The sequence below is a fragment of the Elaeis guineensis genome, chromosome 13 (assembly GCF_000442705.2).
Source record: "Elaeis guineensis isolate ETL-2024a chromosome 13, EG11, whole genome shotgun sequence".
NCBI classification, from domain to species: domain Eukaryota; kingdom Viridiplantae; phylum Streptophyta; class Magnoliopsida; order Arecales; family Arecaceae; genus Elaeis; species Elaeis guineensis.
The window spans coordinates 1,707,995-1,732,244 of record NC_026005.2 but is presented as its reverse complement, the minus strand read 5'-3'; the positions used below and the strand labels follow the sequence as shown (position 1 = coordinate 1,732,244).

The following is a 24,250-nucleotide window of genomic DNA, read 5'->3' as shown; positions in this document are numbered from 1 at the left end:
TGATAACTATAAGTCTTTGTCCCTGAATGAACCCTTGAGGAAAAACACGGATTCACGTCGGTAACTCTGGAGATGGAAAAGCAATTATCCTCCCTCCTCTTTTACTGTGTAACCAAAAAATTATGCCCCCTAAGAAATGAATCAGTGAATAGTTTTAGATTGCAACTTGCGAGGAGCGTGGGTAGCACAAACAGATGCCACCAAAAAAAAAAAGAGAAGAAGAAGACGGCAAAAGATTTTCTGCATCCTTATTCACGCACATCCGCACACTTATGGCACATAAAATTAGCTGGATGCAAACATAAATCCTATCAAGTGTCATCCAAGTCAATTTAGGAGTGTTTGGATGACAAGTCCTCCAATACATCGATACCATCTTAGGTCCCTGATTATATACGTCAGAAGGTCAACTAATTAGTGGCACAGTGTTGGTTATATAGTTGAAATAAATTCTCCAACCTTGCATGAAGGTCATTGCATTCACTCTGATTTCGTATACTATTTTATGTGACTACTACATATCCAGTCTGTTTCTTCCAGCATCTCCATTAGTAAATCATATAGAATAAAATGTCATTCCAGCAGTAGGACAATTGACATTAAATTTCAGGAAATGCCCACCTCATTCTAAGCATTACGAAATATTGCCAGGTATTTAGCAGTCACCCGATGCCCCAGGATGTCATACTCCGGTGGCATAAAAAGCTATACCTGCAGAAGCCTAATCCCACCATTCGGTGTTAGCTTTGGATTAGTATTCCAAAGAAAAGAAAATAAGAAAACATTTATGCCATCCATATTTCGACCTACCTGCATTCAAACGACAGCCAAGTGCACCGACCTCCCATAGAAACACCACATCAGACAAAATGATGCCTTTCAAGTTATTCAAGCAGCAGGAATAACTGTCAATTGCTTAACCTTACATACCAAGAGATCCCTCTGGTAAGATTGTAGCACTTGAATTATGCATTTAACCATCACATAGGTGGTTATCAATCAAATTACATAAGATTCCATGACTAACTTTGCAACACCACCGCAAATATTAAATTGTTGTTGGGTTGCCTTTGTAGAAGCTACGCTCCTCCCCCCCCAAATAACCAAAAAAAAGGGAAAAGAAAAAACACAAAATTGCAGCAAATGGTGGCTGACAACCACCGATTGGGAAGTTGTGCCTCATTTTGGTTCATTAACCAAAGTGAGAACTCCAAAATGCTCCTTGTCCGGAGAAGGAGACCATTAGGGTGCTAGCATTTCTTCCTTCGTTGAATTTTAAGCAAACACTAGCAATCTTAAAATCTTCAATTACATCTCTTTGTTCTTTAGGGTCTGTCTCTATTCTACTTCATGTTTCCACATGGATTTGGCAAATCTTGATTAAACCCGAACCAAACCCTAAGAAAGAGCCATTTTCTCCTTCAAGTTTTCCTTGGGATTTGGCTCATTCATGCCTATAACGTGCAAGAAAAGGCTACTTCAGACAGTAGCAAAGATGAGAACCCTATGGAACATTTAGCCGCATTCCACTTCATATTTCCCTGAGGAACATCCAGAAATATGAAGGGGGGAAGGTGAAGGTTGAAGGGGAAGATAGCAGTCACAATTGCTTGCCAGTCTGTAACCTAGGCTGGGACATAAGATTCTAGCATCAATTGTGCATGCAATGGTGACTTAATCTCAACAATCAGATATGTGAACTTCCACTTCTTATCAGCAAGATCTCTGAACATTTCAGCGTACACCTTTCCATATCCATGTGGTCCGCGAATATAAAAGTTGACCTGCATATTCATTAAATGCCGGTCATAAATTCACACCTGACAAACTGATCTGCTTTTGTGCTACTTTTCAACTAACTCACCAACAGTAAAGCATTTCAAAATTCAAAAGACAGCAAATAACGGCAATGATGCAAGTTACATTGCAAAGAACGGGCCCGATTCTTATTTTTGGAGTGGAAAACCGAATGAAGAAACAGAAATAAATAAGATGAATCTTGTAACATAACGTTTTCAAAGTACGAGTGAGGTGTTACCTCTACATGTTCAACTCCATCTTCATCAGTCCAAACCCTATTGGGAATACGTTGGCGAGCAGCACGGTTTCTGGTTTCCTGGCCATAGCCACTAACAGGGGAACCAATTCTCACGGTAACCTGACAAGATCAACCAGATAACATGAGTAGCATAAGAAAGCAATTGCAAGAATTACTAAAGGAATGAAATGCTAATGATATATTACAAACTTGATATGGAACAGTAGTTTGGGCCAACCACAAACCTGATTATCATTCTGAACCCTTTGAAGAGCCTTTCCAAAAATCTTGTACCTATACAAATGACAAAAAGCAAAGATGCATGAAACTTATGTCCTTTTAGGACATGACAAGAGTCCTAGTAATTAGTGTATTGGAGCTAAAAGTCAATAAGCATTGGATGGACAGGCTGTAATTGGTTATTTAGCGTGATTACTCAATATGCCTTTGATCTATGAACAAGGTGGCACAAAGCATGTCCATAATCCGATCCCAATGCAGGTCAGCTGTAACAAACTTTTCTAACAGAATTTTTCCTACCAACAGTATCAAAGCCCCACTTGTTCATGACTTGTGTGCTTTTTACAACCAAAAGTCAACTTGATATCAGCCATAGAATTTCTATAACTGGGCTCTGGAGTCTGGACAGATCAGGAGTGTTAGCATAAACTAGAAACTTGCAATTTGTGTGCTATATTTTACTTTTCATATAACACTTAAGACTAACTTATGAATATGCTAAGTAGGAAAAGGACCTTACTCTTTTGGCTCAAAGATTAACTCTTTAAAAACGGCATATACAGCCAAGGCTGCAAGACCCAGCCCTGCAAGTATTATAACACTATATGAAGCACCCTCTGCAAATGTCACCGGCTTTTCTGGAATATTGTATGTAGGAGCATCAAATGGATCTTCAACCGTGGATATGTCTTTTCTCATCTCCTGAGGAAGGACAAGAACATAAGTTGTTCTATTGAAAAATAAATTAAATTACTGTAATATCAAAGAAAAGAATCAGCCTTCATGACACTTATGGAAAAGAAAGATTGTTATGCATCTCAATTATAAAAGATTAGGGTAAATTTGGCATCACCTCTTTTATTAAAAGCAAAAACTCAAAAACGAAGAAAAAGTTGTTTGGTACTACTATTTTTATCTTCTACATTTATAATCCGAGCTTGACATAATTTATAAGAGTGAAAGTGAGAGAAGTTTAGCTGCTTTTTAGTTTTCTTAAATAGTGGAGTGGACCCATGCCGCCACCCTGAGTCCCTGGCCCTTTCTCCAAATCACCCTTTCTCAAGCAGATCCATCCCCCACTCTAAGACCCAGACCCCCTTTCTCTAAGTCACACTGCTCCTCTTTGTTACCACAACAGCCACCATGCCACCACCTCCACCCTCTGCCTCTGCCTCTGCCCTCCACTCCACCACCCCAAAACCTCTCCTCATTCCAAAACAGCAGAACCTTACCTTATCCCAAAACCCCAACCTTTACCACTAATTGGCGTTGCCTACTTTGGACAAGCTCACCATCATATCCCCACCTTGCTCTCTTATCTCCGCCCACAAGATTGATACCTTCACCATGGTCACACAACAAATACAAGAACTATTATTGGCACATGGTCACCAAGCATCCCTCCAGTGAAGAACCATCAAGCCATCACAATCCTAGCAATTCTCGAATGCCACTTGGCATCTAGTTGTGGCGGCAATGTCAGGTTCCACCTCTAAAGTGTATACTAGCCTTCCCAACCTCCTTGTTCCTTCCCCCTTCATTGCTAACAGGCTCATCTTCTCAGTCCCCTCCACTGTCGCCTCCACCCTCAATAGCTCCAGCAGGATGCATATGATCCACATCAAGAATTACCTCATCAAGCCAGTCACTTATGCCTGCCTCCAACTGACTCCTAATTTTTGATAATATCTTTCTTTTCTTGAAAGCAATGGGCTACACCATAAGAGCTGCAATCTTCTACCTAGGGTGACATGCCTTGAGACTCTTTCGTAATCTCAAGCCTGAATCCAATTACTAAGTACTTCTTTGTTAAAAATGTTTCAAGAATAGCCACTCCCACTACACCTGCATCCACTTTCACACCCACTTGCAGCTTGGCAACCAAGGACTCAACCAAAGCATCGGCTAGAATCCAAAAAGTGATTTCCACTCAAAAGGATCAGAAGTTGCCTAGAGTCCAAAAACTTTTGAAAATAATATATCCTATGGTAGGCATCTATCAACAGTCATCATTGCAACAAGGGATCAACTTGAGCAATCCTAGCATTGGCTTAAAGGAACTCAGGGCAAGTTCATGCATAGCGAAAGAGAACAATGAAGAACCAAGATCATGCCATGATGAACCAAGTACTGCAACCTTAGGATTTCTACCAGATTTAGTTTAGTTATCAATCTTTTGCATTTTCTTCTATTTCTTGTTATTTTTAGTTTTAGTGGGTTATTTGCAATCAAGGGTTGAGACTAAAAGATTGGTTCATTTGATAACTTGATAGGCTAATTACTGTAGCAGTATCATCTGCAACATTGTTCATGCTACAGTTTCTTTTGACAGTGATCGTGCTTTAGTGGTAGTTACAGGATTTTGGAATAAAATTATGGCATTCTATTTATAGCATATTTAGTGCTGTATGAACGTTATGTTTCAGTTGAATAAGTCTACAAAAACTAGTGTGATGCATGGATCTGATGTAAGACCCATCCCTAGGTGTGTTTACTACATTCCTAGAGTGAGTCTGATTCTATTCTTCCGTATTCCTTGAATCTTTCAGGTGATTTTCTGTCTTCTTGTTCATTTTCTTTATTTACCACATCAGATTTTTTTTAATCTCTTGTTTTCTTGTTGAGTATCTCAATTCTAGTTCTGTTAATTCTCAACCAGTTTGCCACCAAGTCGTAAACTTTGGTGACCAAATCTGTTATATGACAGTTATTCAAATCCCTAATTTGTTGTTTGAGGTAATAGTTCATCTCTAAACCCTAAATCCTAGAACTTTAGAATCAATTCTCTTTAATTGTTTCCCTCTTAAAGGCATTTTATCTTGGAATTTCATTTAATATGAAAGTACCAATTCTGATTTCTGAGTCAACAGCATACCATTAGATATATTCCTCAGCACTTCCAAATCCTCTTCATTCCCTAATGGAACCCTAGTTTAACATTCTTTAGATTCATCTCAGCATCCACTATCAATTTTGCATTTGAAATTCCTGCTTTCTTCGTTCAATTTTAATCAAAACTCAAGTCTGAATTGAATTTTCCAGCAAAATTTTATAGCATCCCTTCCTTAAACCATAATAAGATCTCTTCCCTCGACTATCCTACATCAAGTGACCAAGCATAGCAATTTGCATGCATAAATAATGATGAACAAATTATCTGGATAGACATTTGGTCATAACAATATAATGATATGTATGTGAATACAGGAATTTGTAAAATAGCATAAATGCACTTGAGTTGAGCAACTTCGGATGCTACATCAAGCCATTACCGAACTTACGCATAGACTTGAAAGTAAAGATTGTATCTTCTTTACAAGGTCAGGGGCAAAACCAAGGGAAAAAAAAAATTATGATGGCAGCACTTTCCCACGTTCCAACCTGTCTAGTGAATAGCACACAAGTCAATGCAAAGATGAAAAGGCCACATTGTGAAAGATCTTGATTTCTTAATTAAAAAAAAAATACATGCATAGCTGATAGGTTGATCTAACAAACACTAACAAGGACGTTACTCCGATGAGCTTTTTTTCAGATATGATAAGGCAGTAAAAGAACTTCACTGATGTCCCTCTACATGTCATGAAATGACATGACAGCAGAAAAACTTCATTTTTCAGATATGTTATCAGTCATCTCCTAATAAGTTTCTTATAAATTTCCCATGTTAGGACAAAAACTAGTTTACTTTACAGATCTGTTTCCCAAGTGCATGGAAGCACAGGAGAAAATTCATGCATCCAGGCAAAAGGGTAGTACCAATATTTCTTTCTCTGCATCGAATGTTTCAAGCTTACATGTGCATAGTCATCATAAAATTAGAAGAACAATTCCTATAATTTTGATAACTGGAATTATAACTCAAAACAAAAAAACAACAGAGAGAACTAAAGCAAGAGAACTAAAGCAAGAAAATAGAAGACTACACGTATTTGATGTAAACATGTTAAACAGGAAAAATTAGTATAGCTCTGCAGTAAAACTCAAACCTCTTTTGTTGTTTCTTCTGATCCTTTTGTAGAATATCTGGCTGCAGAGCTTCTAACTGAACAAGGAATTACTGAATACTTTCCAAACTGTTTAGCAAGAAGATTTCTAGGATTTCTGTTGATCATATGCCATCCGAAGGGTTCTCCAAACAAAACTGAGATGCAATCAAGATGTAGTTCAATCAATATACATGCTGCTCTAACATATCATATGAAATTCATGAAAACATAAATAAAAAGACACATATTCTACATACATAGAATGATATAATAAACTTGCCGCTGATCAATGATTAGCATTAGAAGTCCAATTTCTAGTGACCAATAAATGATTAGCATTGAAAGTCCAATTTGTCCCACAAGCACCACAAGCAACCCTTTCTGAATTATCAACCTAACCTTATCAGCTAAACTAGAAAATACAAGGATAATGGACATAAAAAGGCACAAATACATCCAAAAACTTATAGTGAATGGCCACATGCAAAAGCAATTGAACAATGCTTTGATCTTCTCTAATGCATAGGTATTGAGAACCAAACTCTCTACATTGTCAGGAGGCAGAACAAACAAATTCTGTGGCACAATGTTCACATAAAACTATGAAGATTCAAGAAGCTAAACTATTAATCCACATTTTCTTTATCTAGCCACCAAATACTTCCATTATTTGAGAAATATATGAGGATATCACAAATAATTATTCTTAATCGACCTCCATAATCTATCATGCTCCTTGACAAAGAGCATCACATGGTGACAAAGAAGCTTCAAAGGCTACAAAGCCTTCATAAAGTCACGGCTCTTTTTATATATGCATGAATTCAAACATATTCACAAAGGTCTACCAATGAATAAAGCTTCCCAAACTATTCATGGAGTTTTCTACCAAGCATCTTCCCTCACAATTTTGCATGATATGAAGAGTGCCCATGTTCATATTCCAATAAATAAAAAACTTTGCATGGATTACATAGACTACTGAAAGAGTGCTGCACTCCACTCCTAGCATAAAGATTTCACATTATTGATTTCCTATGCTTCTCTCATAATTTTGGTAAATCTCCAATTCTCATATAAATGTCAGCTTAAGTCTTCCTGAATAGAAAATTGTCGCCTAATTCACATTAGTCCTAGTTACTGAATTTTAACTTTGTTATCATAATAAACCTAGATCATGAAAGACAAAATGAATGCAATAATAGATTGAAGAATATTCTCATGCTAATAACACAATCCTAATGCAAACTGTGAGCAAGAACGCACGTATAGTGAAACATGCAGTAATAAGAAAACAGGTTTGTCACCTACTAAGGGAACATGAAAATTTGAAAATAAATATAGTTGTTGGATAACCTACAATAACCAACTCTGATCTTACCCTACAGACTTAAAAACATGTCCCACTGGACTTAGTTGTTCACTAGGTAATCCACCCACCAAATCAAGAGATCTGGAAAGCCCACAGCTAGGTCGGTACTAGTAAAAATGTGGAACTGGTCAACAATATAACAACCAAAAATCTTGTAAAATGAAAAACTACTTTGCATCATATTATGTAGAGATGCTAATAAAATTAAGTTTGAAGTGCTAGATGCACATATCCGTAACTCTAGGTTTTTAGTTTCTTTGCTGCATTTTAAATTAAGGTTGATCTGAAAAACTTTATAAGTTGAAACCGAGAATAACACTACAAAATTGTCATGTTTCCGTGGTACTCATTCGTAAAGTAGATATCATTCTTTGGCCAAGCATGTCATGCAAGTCTTGTAAAAGGAATAACTTGAGTTTCCATAAGGACAAAGTGAATAGGAATTCTGTTTGGTTTTGCAATAATTGCTGCTTCGAGTCGAGGCAGACAAGTACACACATTCGTCTGAAAACTGTAACAAATCATAAAGCCTTGACTCGAGTAATAATGAGGAAACATGGTTAGATGTCAACAAATATCATTATACAGCTACAAAGAACAAATTCTCTTACACAGAAGACTAATCATTTGTCAGGGAGATATGACCAATAAGGATTTAAGATTATTAAGTATACATATATTTGTTAAATGGACTCCAATGATAATACATTATGCAGCCACAAAATTGCAAGCCTTCTCATACCCATAGAAGATTTGTTAGGCATAAAACGGCAGTGGCAAAGCACAAAAGGCTAAGATTTTACCATTTGAAGTTCATTGAATCCACCATTAGAAAGATAAACAAAAAGAAGATGCTTTTTAATTTTTAAATATTGCTCACTTTATATAAAGACACGAAGAAAATTCCTTAGCAAACTACTACACTAGCCAAACACTTCCTGGTTCATGGTATACAAATTGCCTCCTAAATTAGCACAAAATCCACTAAAAACCTTTCCTTATGTGATCCAAAGAAAAAGAATGGCCCAATTCATTTTTGGTTTCGCAGGTTTGGACTACATTTATCTTTTTTTCACAAGAATGGACAAGTTTTGTAAATTTTGGATGCTTTATGCCCTAGCCCCACAGATGCACTCCAACCAATGAATGGGTAGTGCAATCTCAAGAATGTGTATTCAGTATTACAAGAAATACTTTCATTCAAATGAACTTATGCATGTCCACTACCCAGATGTGTGAATTCACTACAAAATATATGTCCATCCAGCTCCAGTTAAACATACAGTTGAAATCTATCTACTTAGAACCAGTAAGAAGTGTCAAGAATTTTTAAAACTCTCCATTCTTCAAAAAAAACAAAACAAGCAATTCCAACTTGCAAAAACTGAAATAAAGTTCGCTGTTTTTGCAAGATCCCAAAATTGATAGTCTCAACTCTCAAAACATTAGCCTAAATTTTGACTTTCATAACATAAAACTAGCTACAACACTCAAATAAACTCATATAGAAGACATGGCCAGCTTTACAATGAGTATTTCAAGCCTACACAGGCATGTCTAGCTCAAGATATACCTCTACAAAGCAAGATTCGCTGTCTCAGTACCGGATCCTGCATCGGTACCATCCCATTATAATGTCAGTATGTAGTTCAGTATGGTACAAGATAATATACCAAGTATAGGTACAGTATAAGACAACATATCAATACAGTACCAATATGGTACGGTACCAATACGATATGGTATGCCCAATACCAAGTGGTATGGGGCAGTACGGCAGACCATGTATAAAAACAACTAACTTTTTGGACATGAAAGTTTTAAGAGATCTTGATCTCCATTGGAATTCATATTTGCATAAGTATGCTTGCCCAGTAAAAAATTGAAAACTCATCTAAGAGTTTATGATAGTCAGGTGCAGTCATTGAATGGATGGACTGCATCTGTCTATTCATTCAAGTAAACTTTTTTTTACAAAAAGGATCAGAAAAAGCAAGACAAATATTGCACTACATCTTTGCCTAAAAGGAAAAAAGTACATTATCAAATAATGACTTGAAATGAAAAGGCTATCAACTCCAATAGATTTCCATAGAACTGACCTTCAGCCCTCGATACACCCTGCAGTTCAAAGGGGGGGGGGAAGAATTCAGTTATTCTTACTTAATAAAAAGTAGATAAAAATTTAGTCATTTTCATATTCCCACCTTGATCATCCTAATGATGTCAGAAGTCGAACAGCTAGGATGGTCTGACCCTTCTACAATCTACAATCATTGCAGCACTAGGAAGTTAAGTTACATGATATAAGCATAGCATTAGATTATTGAGAACCTTAAAAAAAAAAATAAAGTAAAAAAGAAATACATGACGTGCTGACAGACAACATAATCTTGGCACCAAGAAATCTTACATGAAAAGTTTCTCACTTGAAAGACTTCAGAAAATTGGCACACATATACGATTGACTAAGAGCTCTAAGGAATTGAGGAAAGCAAGCTATCAAAATTTATCACTTTGAGCTATTCTGCTAAAAACATTAAAATCAGTTCCACATCAAGAAGCCAGCTCAACATATAAATTCCTGCATATTTTTTTGACACAAATCTTGTCATTAATTGCCAGTGAATGGGATAAATGCTTCTTCTTCACAGTTCAAACTAATCATATGGATCTCGACTCATTAAGTTCATCTAGTACAACTGTTGCTATCTTTCTAACGAGGGATGGCTGAGCTATTCTGCTAAAAACATTAAAATCAGTTCCACATCAAGAAGCCAGCTCAACATATAAATTCCTGCATATTTTTTGACACATCTTATCATTAATTGGCAGAGAATGGGATAAATGTTGCTTCTTCAAGGTTTTTGTCGAGCAGTTCGAACTAAGCATATGGACCTTGACTCATTAAGTTCATCTAGTACCACTGTTGCTATCTTTTTAACTAGGGATGCAAGTCTAGGATCTTAAGACATCGTGTTCATGACATTGAAATTTTCTACCACAAGAATACCTTCCACGAGCAGCAAGAGCAGCAGTAGTACCTTATCAGTTTACAACAATCATACAACATAAAAGCCAGTGCAACTATCTAGGAGTCACATACAAATTTCCTGCAGTTTTGTATACATGCATGTCTAAGATTCTCATATGACTTTCTAGGAGGCGTGTTTAAGTGCCTCAGCCAAGGCTACCATTTATCATCCCCCAAGGCAACCATTTATCAACCGTTATCACAGAAATAGAAGTTCTCATTCATGTTAATAGTAGCTGATATCCAACTACCAGTTCCACATGCACAGAGCAATGGAAGCATCCAAATCATTATAAAGGCAGTTAACTTACACTATGGTCTCAGAAGAAACTTCAAGCATGAGTTGGTGCGTTTTAAGGACTTGTCTGACGGTCTATTCTACATGATATTATGATCAAAGATATGCTCCCAAGACTTTCACGCATCATATTCATCCATACAATAACAACACTATCATTGATTGTACTGCAAGGAAAAGCGACATGCCAAATCAACTAGCATCCTCTTGAATGCAATATTCTCAACTTCTTATAATGGGTGCATCTTTGTTGCTAGCATCTCCCCTTTCCTAAATTCTTCATCTTTTGCATATCTCAAATTAGCTAAAGCAGAAGCATTACAGGATTCATTGCTGCATGGACAACAAATATCAAACACCAAAACCCTACAAACCTAAACAGCAGAAAAAACTTAAATTCTTCCTTCTTTTTTTTTTTTTTACAGAACTCATATTAGCTAGAGAAGTATCATAGGATTCATTGTCGCCTGACTAGAAACATCCATATACCAAGATCAAAACATACAGCATTCAGAACATATGCTTAAGAAGAGTCGAAGAGCGCGTACCTTTCCGGACCCAAGGGTGCAGACAAGCGCGTTGTGGCGGACATTTCGATGCGAATCGAGCACAGGGGAGGAGGAAAGGAGATGGGGACTGAGGGGCCCTGCCGCGGCGGCGGAGCTGGGCGAGACACGGCCGCGGCCGGGAGGGCGGAGAGGCAGCGAGGAAGAGATCGGGGAGGGGAATGGAGGAGGCGAGCTAGGGTTAGGGTTTTCGATCGGTTCAACAGACGAGCAGCCATCGCCGTCGCGTCCCGCGGCGTTCCGCTGTGCTGCGACAGAGAGGCGAGCAGAAGCCCTTGAACAGAAGAAAGGATCGGAATTTTGAGCTCACAGCCTCAGATCACCGCTCACCTCGTGTACTATTGTACCAAAGACCGATGTCGGCAAAATCGTTGCCGGCACTAGGTTTACGGTGAGCATTTTTATGAGAGAGGATCAAGGATGTTGCCGCTCAAATTTCAGAGACAGACCAGCCGACAAGCGAGTCACTCTTCTCAACTGGACTGGAGGAGAGTAGCGCGATGCTAGAGCTGATCTACAACCACAGAGAATGATCAAGTGCAACATGTTTGGCTAGGGATCCTTCCATACATAAGTTAGAGAGAGTTTCAAAAGAAAATGAGATATAAAAAAAGATAAAAATATGAGAGTATGATATTCAAATTTCTCTTCATGCTTGGGGTTCCATGCCTACTATTTATAAAGAAGATGATACGAATCGGCACGGTTAAGATTGCATGATTCATAAATGAGAAGTTGAGCTCTTTTCATATCAGTTGATCCGGGATAATTAGGATATTCCTTTTTTCAATACCTATTATTAGGTGCCTTTCTTGTCTATTAATTTGGTCGATTATGATATTTTTTTTCTAGTATGTTGACGTCGCACCAAGTTGAATCGATCACATTGATTGTTTGGGTATTTGATTGGATGTTGATTTTATTGAAGATGAGTTAGTGTTTGGTTGGCTGGCTAAGTTGTTAGGTAATATTTTAGAGATGGTAAATTCGAGTCGTATCACTTGCTCCCCATTTATGAGTTTGAAATATGTTTTTCGGCTCACACAAAAAAGACGATCAAATTACTCATTGGATGAGTCAATTGAGCTGAATTCGAGTTGTCCAATCAGCCATATATATTTTTGAAAACTATATTCAGTGACTGTCATGATTTCTATAAAATCATTTTCATTTTCAAAGTATTGTATGTATAGATGGGATTTTCGATGTTGCAATAATTTCTTCCCACATTTCTGGAGTGGATTAATCAATGGGAACCCATAACCACTAAATATCGAGCTCACACATAGTGGGTGATGGATAGATGATTGGACGGGTGGTAAAATTAGCACCATTTGAGGCTCTATATAGGAGGCAGAAATAAGAGTTGGTTCCTCCTACTTAGCAAATACTTTTTTTATCTCTTAAAGTTCTCTATCTAGTGGAAGCTTCAGCTCTTTTTCTTCTTCCTTTCTCCAATATCTTTTCATCGATCTCTCTTTCCAATGAACCTCCATAGGTTGGCTCCTTCTATTTTCTTTCTTCTCCATCTTCTTCGATTGCTATGACTGCTTCATCTAGGAGTGAATTTCCTACTCATTAGTTGACTCGAATGACTTCATCATATGAGAATTTTAGATATATACTTGATTTTAATTTTCTTTATATGCTTATAAGTCTGGATAGAATATATGTAGTAACTGATTTATAACTATTTAGCTGCTAGGATTGTTTATCGAGATTGTTTAGTAGTTTATTTAAGAAAGAAAATATGTTATACTTCTTTTTTCTTCTTTTCTCTTGATCCTATTCTTATTATTTTTCTTCTTCATATCCTGTTTTTGTTTTTTTTTTTTCTCTTGGATCTTACTCAAGTTGCTCATATATATCATAGTTTATATGATAGATATGTTGTCACTATGCATAAAACTTGTACAAATCTCACACGATATCTTACCGTTGCTTAACATCAATCATCCAATTAATAGCATTTTTTGTTGCTTTTCTACCCATTAGACCAATTAAATATTTGTTTAATTGTTTTAACCCTTGGATTAGCTCAAATAGCTAGTTCTTGGGCTTGTAAATTGGGCCCTTGATAGGAGTTGGAAGATGTAAAAAGAAAAGCTTGCTTTCTCTTCTCTTAGTCCTTTCTTTTATACTCTAAAATTCTTTTCTTCCAATTTTTTTTGATTGGTTTCTTTGTTACTAGGTTGAAACTCTGTTATCCTTCCACAGACGTGCGTGCCGGAGAGGTCAATGTGATATTTATATATCTCCATGTACAAGAACATACAATTTCACGTGTGTGTGTGTGTGTGTGTGTGGTATGTGTATGCGCATGTGCGTGCTTGCATGTCTATGTGTATACATAATGGCAAATTATTATGGAGATTTATTTAGGACAAATCTGCTAACTAATTTGATTGATTATTATTGTTTATCAGAGAAAATGACTAAAACTTCAATATATAACATGACGCATTTACTAGCATGATGTTGAGAAGACTCCGTTGTCGCGTGTGTTGGACTCGTGGACCTTCCGAGTCCAGCCTAAAAGAAGCAAGACTTACATGCGGGATTAAATTTTTAGAATCCAATGTGTACTTAACTTCAAAGCCTATTCGTAGGGAGCAGTGCCAGCTCAAGGTCAGATCCTCGCCACACTTCTAATTTTTAAAGACTCTCTTGATTGTGTAGCATAGCATGGCATGTGCCGGACTTCTAGCGCGTATGTGTCTACTTTTCTTCTTGGTAATAAACGTAGCACTTAATTTGTAAATTATAATAAGACAAAAACTAAATTGTTTAGTATTTTTAGTACCTTTATAAGGGTAAGAATAAATTGTTTATAGTTTTGATACCCAGTAGAAGAAAAACACAAGCATTAACAATTTAGCCAAATGAAGTATTTTAATACTTGCAATGCTCCCAAGAGGAGCACCTAAAAATTGTTTATACCACTCGTAGTTCAAGAGTTTGTTAAGTACATTTATTTTGGACTGAATCTTATGAAATCTTAATTGAATCAAGATTTTAAATTTTATAAAATAAAATTATTTTAATTTTTTTGTTGAATAAAATATGCTATCGTGCCATCACATCTTGATATTTGAGACAAGAAACGTTTTAAGACATCCGATTGGGATGCCGAGATGTAGCAGGATGGTCGTCTCAATTATGAGATAATATGCTATTTTGATATCTCTGTGGGATTTTTTGTTGGGATTGAATTTTTGGATTGAATAATTTTTGAAAATGGATGAAAAAAAAGGATAAACTAATCAGATTTTTTTTTTTTTATGATATCCAATCAGCAGATGATCATTATTATAATTTATTTGGCATCTTTGGGTAGATAGGTGAGGTAAAGAAAAATTTTGTATATCACGTGCGGTGTAGAAAAAAAATACTGTCATATCTGATTAGGTTCGTAATCATCATTTTTCAATACGTATTTAATGTTTGAAGTTTTTTTTCATTGAAATTTTTGAACAACGAAAATATTTTTTTTTAAAAAAATTATGACATCTTACATTAAAAATATAGCTTCTTGCATGTCATAATTTTTTCATGAGATATCATAATTTTGATAGAAATATTTTTATTATTTAAAAATTTTATAAATTTTTAATAATTAAAATATTTTTTTATGATATTTTGTAAAAAAATTATAAATAATATATAAAAAATTATAATTTTAATATAAGATGTTATAATATCGATATAAAATATTATAATTTTTTTTAAAAATTAATTATTTAAAATTTTAAATAAAAAAATAAAATTATAAAAAAATAATGACCATAATAAGACCCAATCAAATGCGGCGGCATATTTTTTCCGCACCTTACAGAGGATTCTCCGTCAAGTAAATGTTGAGATGTAACGGGGTGCGCCTCTGAGCCGTTCCGTTACTCGAGACCATTGTTCTATTGCTATAGGCGTCACCAACACCAGCCGCAGCTCCTCTTCCCTGCAGCTCCGATGGCCCCTCTCGCCCCAAGGACCGGGGATGCGATCTTCGCCAACGTCGAACGCGTTGTAAGAAACCAAAACCCTAGCCCTGTTCCTTCCAGTCCCTGTTCCATTCGCTCGCTTCTTTATTCGACCACTTGTTTTTGTGCTAATTTCACTTTTCCTGGGCAGAACGCGGAGCTGTTCACCCTCACATATGGGGCGATCGTGCGGCAGCTACTCACGGATCTGGAGGAGGTGGAGGAGGTGAACAAGGAGCTCGATCAGATGTACTCTTCCCCTGCTTTAATTCTTCGATCCATATATGTTTCCCTCAAAAATCTTTCTTTCTTATTCCTTTTTATTTTTATTTTTTTTGATCGTCTCACGATTTGCAGTTGGATAGTTAAATTAACTTCACGATTTCATGAATTTAGATCTATAGTGAATTAATTTATAGTGTTACATAGTGGGCCTTTGCGAGGTAAACTGAATCTAGAACTAATATTTGTGGACTTATTCATATAGAGGAGGAGCTGCTTTTATGGTTAATTCTGGCTGGAAGAAAGAAAGTTTTTTTGGGTTGAATTTTTGCGGTGATTTGGTTTCTTCTATGGTTGTAATGGGTTTGCGCTGGACATGCTGTTGGACCTTGTTAGTGCATTATCAACATCTAGAAAATGTTCTATATTTATGGCCTATGACATCAAATTTGGGAACTTTTCTACCACTTGATGAGAACTGATATTGACAATTTGAGTCTTAGAAGTTAGAAGGATGTTATATCTGTTTATTAGATTAGATCAAAGAAAATTCATGAATGGGCATCTCTCATTGAGTCCATAGTCAATGTAAGGGCAATTATAAGCCAGATTACTGAATAAGCATGGGATCCACTGTGCATGAGAAAAAAGAGAGGAATTTATAAAGATAACATGAATTTCATTTTATCGTGCTAACATCTTGGGAATCTCCTTTTCCTGTACTTATGTAACAACTAAACGTAAGGTAACATAGACTTAGTCTGAATCATTTACATAACTAACTAATTTTAAAACTTAAATTATGTGACTTTAGAAATAAAAAAATTGACAGACATGTCCCTAATCCTTTCTTAGCATTTTGATGCCATGATTGTTTGATTAGAATGAGTATGCTTCTTACATCTACCTCACCCAAAATGTTCGATCAATAAATGTCAGAATCAAAATATTAGTTGAAATAAAGTCAAGATTATCTAATTGTGGCATCCAAGAGGAATATCTTCATTATTTTTTTTTTAATACTATGAACGAATTAAGAACTGAGGCCTCAACAATAAGACTTCTAAAAATGGACTACACTAGTATAAGAGGAACAAGTAAAAGAAAAGAAAGTTGAAGGGTGAGGCAAATATGTTGGTTAACAAGTAAAAGTTTCGGAAAACTTCAACAACTTGATCTAATTCTTGGTCAATATTTGCTGAATGACTGGTTTGGACCCCTTAATAAGCAAGATCACGAATAGGTTACACGGCTTGGTCCATCATTAGTATGGTCCATTGTTACATATTTATTAAAACTATGCACAAAGGATAAATATCAGAGGGTTTCTTTCAAATCACAACATCATAACTTAAAATCAAATTATCATCAAACATACACTTCTGTGATTTAGTCAAGAAAGTTAAAATCAAGTGGACCAAGAAAAAATGGAAGAGGAAGAGAAAATGAAACTTCCTTAAATATACATGATGATGTGTTTTATTATTTTAGGACAATAGATACCGTTTGTCCTGGCATGCTTTGGACATGAGTAGGTTTCCGCTGGTCCCCACAGAACTCATTTTTGTTGCATTGTAAGCATATCCCCGCTTTCCTGTGTGTTGCTGCCTTTTTCACTAGCAATATATGCTGAGGTGAGGTCATACACAGAGGAATTGGATGTGAATCCACAGGGCAATACATTCTGCGAAGCATTGCCTTGCATATAGACATCTTTTTGTAGATTGATAAGATAGCATTTGGCATTAAACCATATAAGCCAATACAGATACATTGGCAAGGAGATACAACGTAGGAAGAAGTAATCCATTAACAGGTCTATGTATGCCTCTCTATCAATGCTTAATATGCATCTTCTTCACTTGTATCTCCTCTATATAAACAAAATGTCCATTTCTATGCGTTCTATCCCCCAACCTCTCACTGCACATGCATACACAAAAAAAAATGTGCATCATTTGAAATCTAGCCTTGTATATTCCCTCAAATTTATTATGATAGTTATATTTATCTTAAGCAATTTGCTTATTATTTTGATCATGTAATAATTGAATATTAAGCTATGCTTATTTTCCTTAATATTTTTACCAACATAATTTCACTTTTCATGGTCTTTATACACTGTAGTCATTGTTCTATTGCATCAGCCATCATAAAGTATATCTTTGCAGATTTAATCAAAGGTTGTTGACATGGTTTGCCGAATCATCCTGAATCGAGCGGTTTGGGACGTCCTGAGTTGTACCGGCTGCAAATCGAGATGGTTCGGCCTTCCAAATTGGAACACCGGATGAGAGAGAGATAAAGAGAGAGAAAGAGAGGAAGAGATAGGAGAGGGAGAGAAAGAGGGGACGACACTGTCGATGGGCTGCGGAGGCCTCCGCGACTTCGTGTCGTTCGATAGGATGTTTAATCGAGAGAGATAGAAAGAAAGAGGGGGAACGAGATACTGGAGGGAGGTGTAGCTGACGGAGAGACTGTTGGAGGGCGTCGAATGGCCGTTATGGCCATCGGATGGTAGAAAAGGTGCGGACGGAGCCACGATCGCGAAACAGGGATGATCGTGCTTCTTCATCGCATTTTTTTAAAATGATGATGAATAGTGATGTTGGCAATGGATTTGTAGGCTTCACTATTTTAGAAATTTTTTTAAAAAATCAGAAAATAGTGAAGCTAGCAAATCCATTGTTGGCTTCACTGTGGTTGGATTTTTTTTTAAAAAAAAATTTACAAAATAAAGACAATCGTCCCTGTTTCACTCCTGCGAAGCCGCGAGCCACGATTTTGCCATCTGCCGGCCACGACAGCCAGTTGGAGGCCTGTCGGCAGCCTCTCCGCTGGCTTTCCCTCTTACCTTTTCTTTCCCTTCCCTTTCTTTCTCTCTCTCTCTCTTGGCCGTGATTTAGCGGAGGAAGCGAAAGTCTTGGCGGCTCTCCGAGCGCATCCACGGCCCACTTGCGGCCACCGCCGGTATCTCCTCTGGCCATCCTCCCCCTCCCCCCTTTCTCTCTTTTCCTCCTCTCTGTTTTTTTCTTTGCTTCTATATCGGTTCAGCTACTGGTCTGGTTCGATACGGACCCATATCGACTTTTATTGCTGTCAGCCGGTGCGGATCCCAGTACCGGTTCCATGGACCTTAGTGGTCGATACAAAAGCTTAGGTCTAGTAGCATATGACCGAATGACTAAAAGTCTGGAGTAGATCGAAGTTGAATGTACTATCTCTTGTCTACTTGGTTTTATCCATACCTAAGAACTGACTTCATGAACTTATCATTTTGGTGAATATTATGAATAGTGAACTAGTTTTTTTTCGAGATATGCTAGATTCTGCTACTTTTTTTCACATATCATAAAAACACATGTAGTGTATACAAAGAATGTAAAGATATTATTTATATATTATTTATATGGTGGCAAATGGCTCATACACAATTAAATTTGGAATGCAAAAGTTAGAGGGTATTTTGGCCATTTAACTAATTCATTGTGTGCTTTTCCAGATGTATCTAATGCATATCTTAAAGGTCCCTTGGTTCCCCATCGAAAAGGTCAGGAGAAGCCAATTTCTAATTATTTGTCTTCCTGGAAATCAGAAAATAATAGAATACTGAGATAAATTTCTAAATTTCTGGCAATCTGAGCCCTTTTCCACTTAAAACATTTGGAAAAGTCAAAGTTCACTTTTCCTTTTCTCCACCAGGGAACTTCCCCTTATGCCTCTCCTCTTACCATCATGTCCATGTGTAATTCTTGAGCTCTCTCCCATTTTCTCCTCTCGTCCTCCTCTCTATCTTTCTCTCTCTCTCACTCACAATTGTTCATCACTAGATGTGACTGCAACATTGCCACCATTGACAGCTACTGAAGGCAGCCTTCCCCACTCTCTTTCTTCGCCAAGTTAAAGCTCATCAGTCCAGCTGCTGATGATCATCAAAGACGGCAGATCATGATTGATTGAAATCCCTGAATGATTTTCCATGTCTAGAGAATTGAATGGCTGCAAAAATGAAACTTCTTCCTTCATGCGCAATATACTTTACTCCTTTTCTGTTACTGTAAGCTCTTGTCAACCTAGCAGGGCCTACACAACTTCAACATCCTTTGGCTTTTTCTTATTCTATTTGGATGAAAACAAATCATGTTTCAGTTATTCTAGTTTGCAGTATTCCAGAACTCTATGACTGCCTATGTGTATTATCAGTGCTGCTCTGTGTATGACTTTGTGTATCTGATTGAATACTGAAATACAATTCCACTGATCTGACTCTATCAATGTCAATAGCTGTACTGCATGTTTGATTGCGTGCCACCTGAGTTGGTCTTCCATTGCAAACTGTTACTTTGTTCTCACATCTTACTGCATATCTTGCAGGGGTTATAATATTGGAGTTCGATTGATTGATGAGTTTCTAGCCAAGTCCAATGTATCAAGATGTGTTGACTTCAAGGAAACAGCCAATGTTATTGCAAAGGTGTTTTTCAGATTAACTATCTCGATATGTGTTTGAAGACTGTCCATTTATGGTTATTTGAATTTGCAATTGAACACATTCAGTCAACGTTTCCATTTGATTTGAGCATGATCTCTCTCTGTCTCTCTCTCTCTCTCTCTCAGTGGCTTTCTCAGTGCCTCACTTATCATACCATGTTAAAAAACGTGAATTGGAGGTTTCAAATCTGTTAGTTTTGCCTTTTGCAAGAAAATTGTTTAATTCCTAAATGAAACAAGCATATTGGTAAATGCATAATGTTGGATATGCAGCTATATTGTTTGTATTTTTTACCATCATTACTGATCTCATGCCCAATTGGATGAAATTTTATCTGATTAGATTACTTTGGTGCATTAAATGCTGTGCAACTAATCACAACAAAACCATCTCTCCCTCTCTGTCTCTGCCCCCTCCTCTGTTTGTTAAAGGAAGAACATGCGCTGTGCAAATATATCAGTGATGCAAATAATCTCCACATTGTGGCTGTCAATTAATACGAAAAAATTTTGTTAGTGATTGGTATTATATAATCTGTTATTGCTTCATCCTTTTATACATTTAGTTCTTTTCTATCTATAAGCTTTTCATATATTGGAATCTTTGAAAAAGTTATATAAATATTCTATTTTGGATTTGATGTTCTTTGCATTTTCTTGTAGACTAATGTTTGAAAAACAAAAAGCTTGCAGTCTAGTATGAGGTGGAGTATGATTAACAGCATGCATTACTGTCAAGATTATATTGCTCAGGAACATTCTTCACATTTTAGGCATTCAGATTTGTTTACTAGAAATCTAGAATATATTCTATTTTGATAACTTTTTTTTTATTCAAGCATTTGACAAAGCATATTATCTCCTAAAGTTGCTGAAGCATGTACATTTCTACTTGGCAAACAAGCTCATGCTTTTCTGTTTGCTTCACTTTCCCATTTACACTCTGTTGGGTACAATTTAACCTTCTTCTTCTAAGGAAAAACTTCTTCTTTTCTTTTAGGAATTAGGATGGGTGGAAGCCTGGCTAAATACTAGAGTGCTTGAGTGCGTGATCATACGTGGCAGGTGGCACCTTCATATTTGAACCCTTTTCTTCTTTCTAAATGATTTCTTAGCTGGTCAAGTTCTTGTTAGGTAATCCACTGGTTGTTCAGGGTCATTCTTGTGGTGATAAGATTTGTTAGGGTGATTCCCCCACTGATGAAGCATTTAATTATTTGGTGTCATGTGACTTGTCTTCAGATTATTTTGGTTCTGAGTTGGTTGAACTTTGCTTCGTCTTGGTACGTTTGGTTCACTGTTGTTGTGAACTATATCTTGTTTGATTTTACCTCCAGAAGGGCTGAGGTTTGCATTCTGAAGAATGAGCCAACAATTTTCAGTTAGCTATTATAGTATAGAAAACAAAAAAAATTGATGTTACTTGATTGTGCTGAGGTTAAAAATGGTTGCATCATCCTTACCTACCCATAATATGCTGAGACTCATGAATGGGGTGAATAGCATTTGGCTTTTGATTGGCTTGTATGTAAGAACAAGTTGACTTGGAATATAGATGGTTCAGATTGAGCTATACAATGAATTTTCATTGAAGCCTTATTAGCCTATTTTACATTTTCCTTTTGGCTTCGTTCTTGAAATATGTTTCTTTCACAGATGTGCGATCTTAATTCAATTCTAGTCTCCTGCAACATTGTGTGAATACATTATTTGTTATAGGGTTAATAGTGTTCCTGAAACAGGTTGGTTTCAAAATGTTCTTAGGGGTCACTGCTTCTGTGACCAATTGGGATGCTGAGGGCACAACTTGCAGCCTCGTTTTGGAGGATAATCCCTTGGTAGACTTTGTGGAACTTCCTGATACATGCCAAGGTCTTCACTACTGCAACATCTTGAGTGGGGTTATAAGAGGTGCATTGGAGATGGTTGGTTTCTTACTTCTAATTAGCTTCCCATTTTTATTCCAACTTGTCATGGCATCTCAGTGAACAATAAGCAAAATAAAGGATTTTCTAGCTGACTTTTCTTGTTTAACACATAATATAATATCTTTGCTGTCTTTGTTTTTTTTTTGTTTTTGTTTTGTTTTGTTTTGTTTTGTTTTTTTTTTTTGCTTTTTTTGGTATAAAGGGTGCTGAAGTGCTTTAGAAGCTTGTTTCCACTATAGCAAATGCCGACGCTTTCGGCCTTTCTTAAGAACAGTATTGATAATCTATCGGTAGTGCCATAGTTCTATTCTGTTGAAGTTAACTACTTTAAATAAGAAATTCATCGTTCAGACATGAAATAGGTGCCTCTAGGATGGAATATAAAATCTATCTAGATAAAAGAGAAATAACTTATTTTGCATATTAATTGTTATCTTGACAATGCAGTTCAAATATAATTTTAGCAACTTTATTCTCTGAAGGGAGAGCATTCCTTATTTGATGAATAGACAAGACACATCATCTATCTTTAGCATTATTTCATACGCTGAGTATGCCAGGATGTTGCTAAGATTGATGAAGAATATTGGGGTTTGCCAATTGGTAGCAATTTGATAACACAACTCAAATTTTTGTCATCATGAAGTTTAATGCCAAGAGCATTATAGGTTTGCTTTCTTATCTATCTCTATGGACAGTAGATGCGTATACCTTCTAGGAGAGTTCATCCCTTTCTTTATCCCTGTATTCTCTGTATCTTTCCGAAAATTGTACATGGAGAGAGTGAATAATTTGCCCTTGGATGACTACAGTATGTGAAATTGGGAAGTGGATATTAGACATTTGCTCTCCAAATTTTAGTTCAGCCACTGAAACTTGCAAAATTTTACTTAAGAAATAAAATATTTCACATAGTTAAAATTACTGCTTGCCGGTGATTATATCGGTACATGATTGTGTCATGAATTATATTACATTATATGGTTTTGTGTGCACTCTATTTTGTTTGTTGTTTAGAGTGATCTTCTGCTGTTGATTTAGGTGTCAATGAAGACTGAAGTCGCCTGGGTTCGGGATATGCTACATGGTGATGATGCATACGAGCTGCAAGTAAAACTTGTAAAGCAAGTTCCAGAGGAGTACCCATACAAAGAGGATGACTAACTTGACACTGTGGAGCCAATAGTTCTTTTGATCTCTTAAGCATCATTTATTTTCGTGCTTGTGATATTAGTTCTGCCACATTTTTGAGACGTTTCCCTTTAACATGAGATAGAAAGAAATGGTTATATGTTATTCTTTGCTCATTTCTTGAACATTTTATAGTTACTTTGGGTCAAGCTTTATTAACCCTTCAATCTATAAAGCCAAGTCTCCAAAGATCCGCTCATTGAGCTTCTCCAAAGCTGCATTCATTTGAGCTCATTAGCGACTATTCTTTTTATCTCACAGATGGTAATATGCTTATCTATATACATTGGAGTCAGAGATCAAATTAATTAAGCTGGGTTAATAACACGATACCAAAATTGGTGCATATAATGTTTGTAGCCGTGTTCACATGCTACCAAAATCTGATCGACTTCCCCACCTATGCAGGAAAAAAAAATTAATGGTTATTTTTTTCATCCATTTGGATTTGAAAAAATATAAAAAAGATTAGGCCATTAATGTTAATTAGATGAAAAAAATTAAAAAAAAAAATCATTTATGCAGATGGGATGGAGGTGGGGCTCGGTTTGTGTTTATTTTAGCGTATTATTGTTTATCTTACAGAATTTGTATTTATTTTGGAGTATTTCTGTTTATTCTGGATTTGTTAAATTTATTCAAATAGATTTATGTTTATTTTAAAGGAGTTTGTGTTTATTTCATTCAAAATTTACGTTTATCCTATATAGTTTGTATTTACTATAGAAAGACGGAAAGTGACTTATCTCATCGTTAATGCGCATGGAATATATCACTTTTATCTTCCTGTAATATATACAAACTATATAGAGGGTGTTTAGTATGGGGTGATTCATCCAAGATTAAAGATGATGTAGGTGGAGTCGATGAGATCAGCATGTTTAATTATATCATGATAATTCTA

General features: G+C 36.3%; 2 protein-coding genes across 2 annotated transcripts; one reads left to right on the top strand and one right to left on the bottom strand.

The window, feature by feature from the left end:
* Positions 1–862: 862 nt before the first annotated feature.
* Positions 863–12,027, bottom strand: LOC105060881 (probable mitochondrial import inner membrane translocase subunit TIM21). The gene is given in 9 exon segments (XM_010944736.4): positions 863–1,784; positions 2,039–2,158; positions 2,284–2,332; positions 2,799–2,980; positions 6,268–6,422; positions 9,742–9,760; positions 9,847–9,906; positions 11,520–11,698; positions 11,701–12,027. Coding segments are annotated over 9 exon segments (978 nt in total). The 5' UTR covers positions 11,756–12,027; the 3' UTR covers positions 863–1,625.
* Positions 12,028–15,383: 3,356 nt separating this feature from the next.
* Positions 15,384–23,451, top strand: LOC105060882 (uncharacterized). Its single transcript, XM_010944737.4, has 5 exons — positions 15,384–15,560; positions 15,666–15,763; positions 20,111–20,210; positions 21,970–22,152; positions 23,197–23,451. The coding sequence occupies exons 1-5, from the start codon at positions 15,504–15,506 to the stop codon at positions 23,317–23,319; spliced, it is 561 nt and encodes a 186-aa protein (XP_010943039.1). The 5' UTR covers positions 15,384–15,503; the 3' UTR covers positions 23,320–23,451.
* The last annotated feature ends 799 nt before the right edge of the window (positions 23,452–24,250 follow it).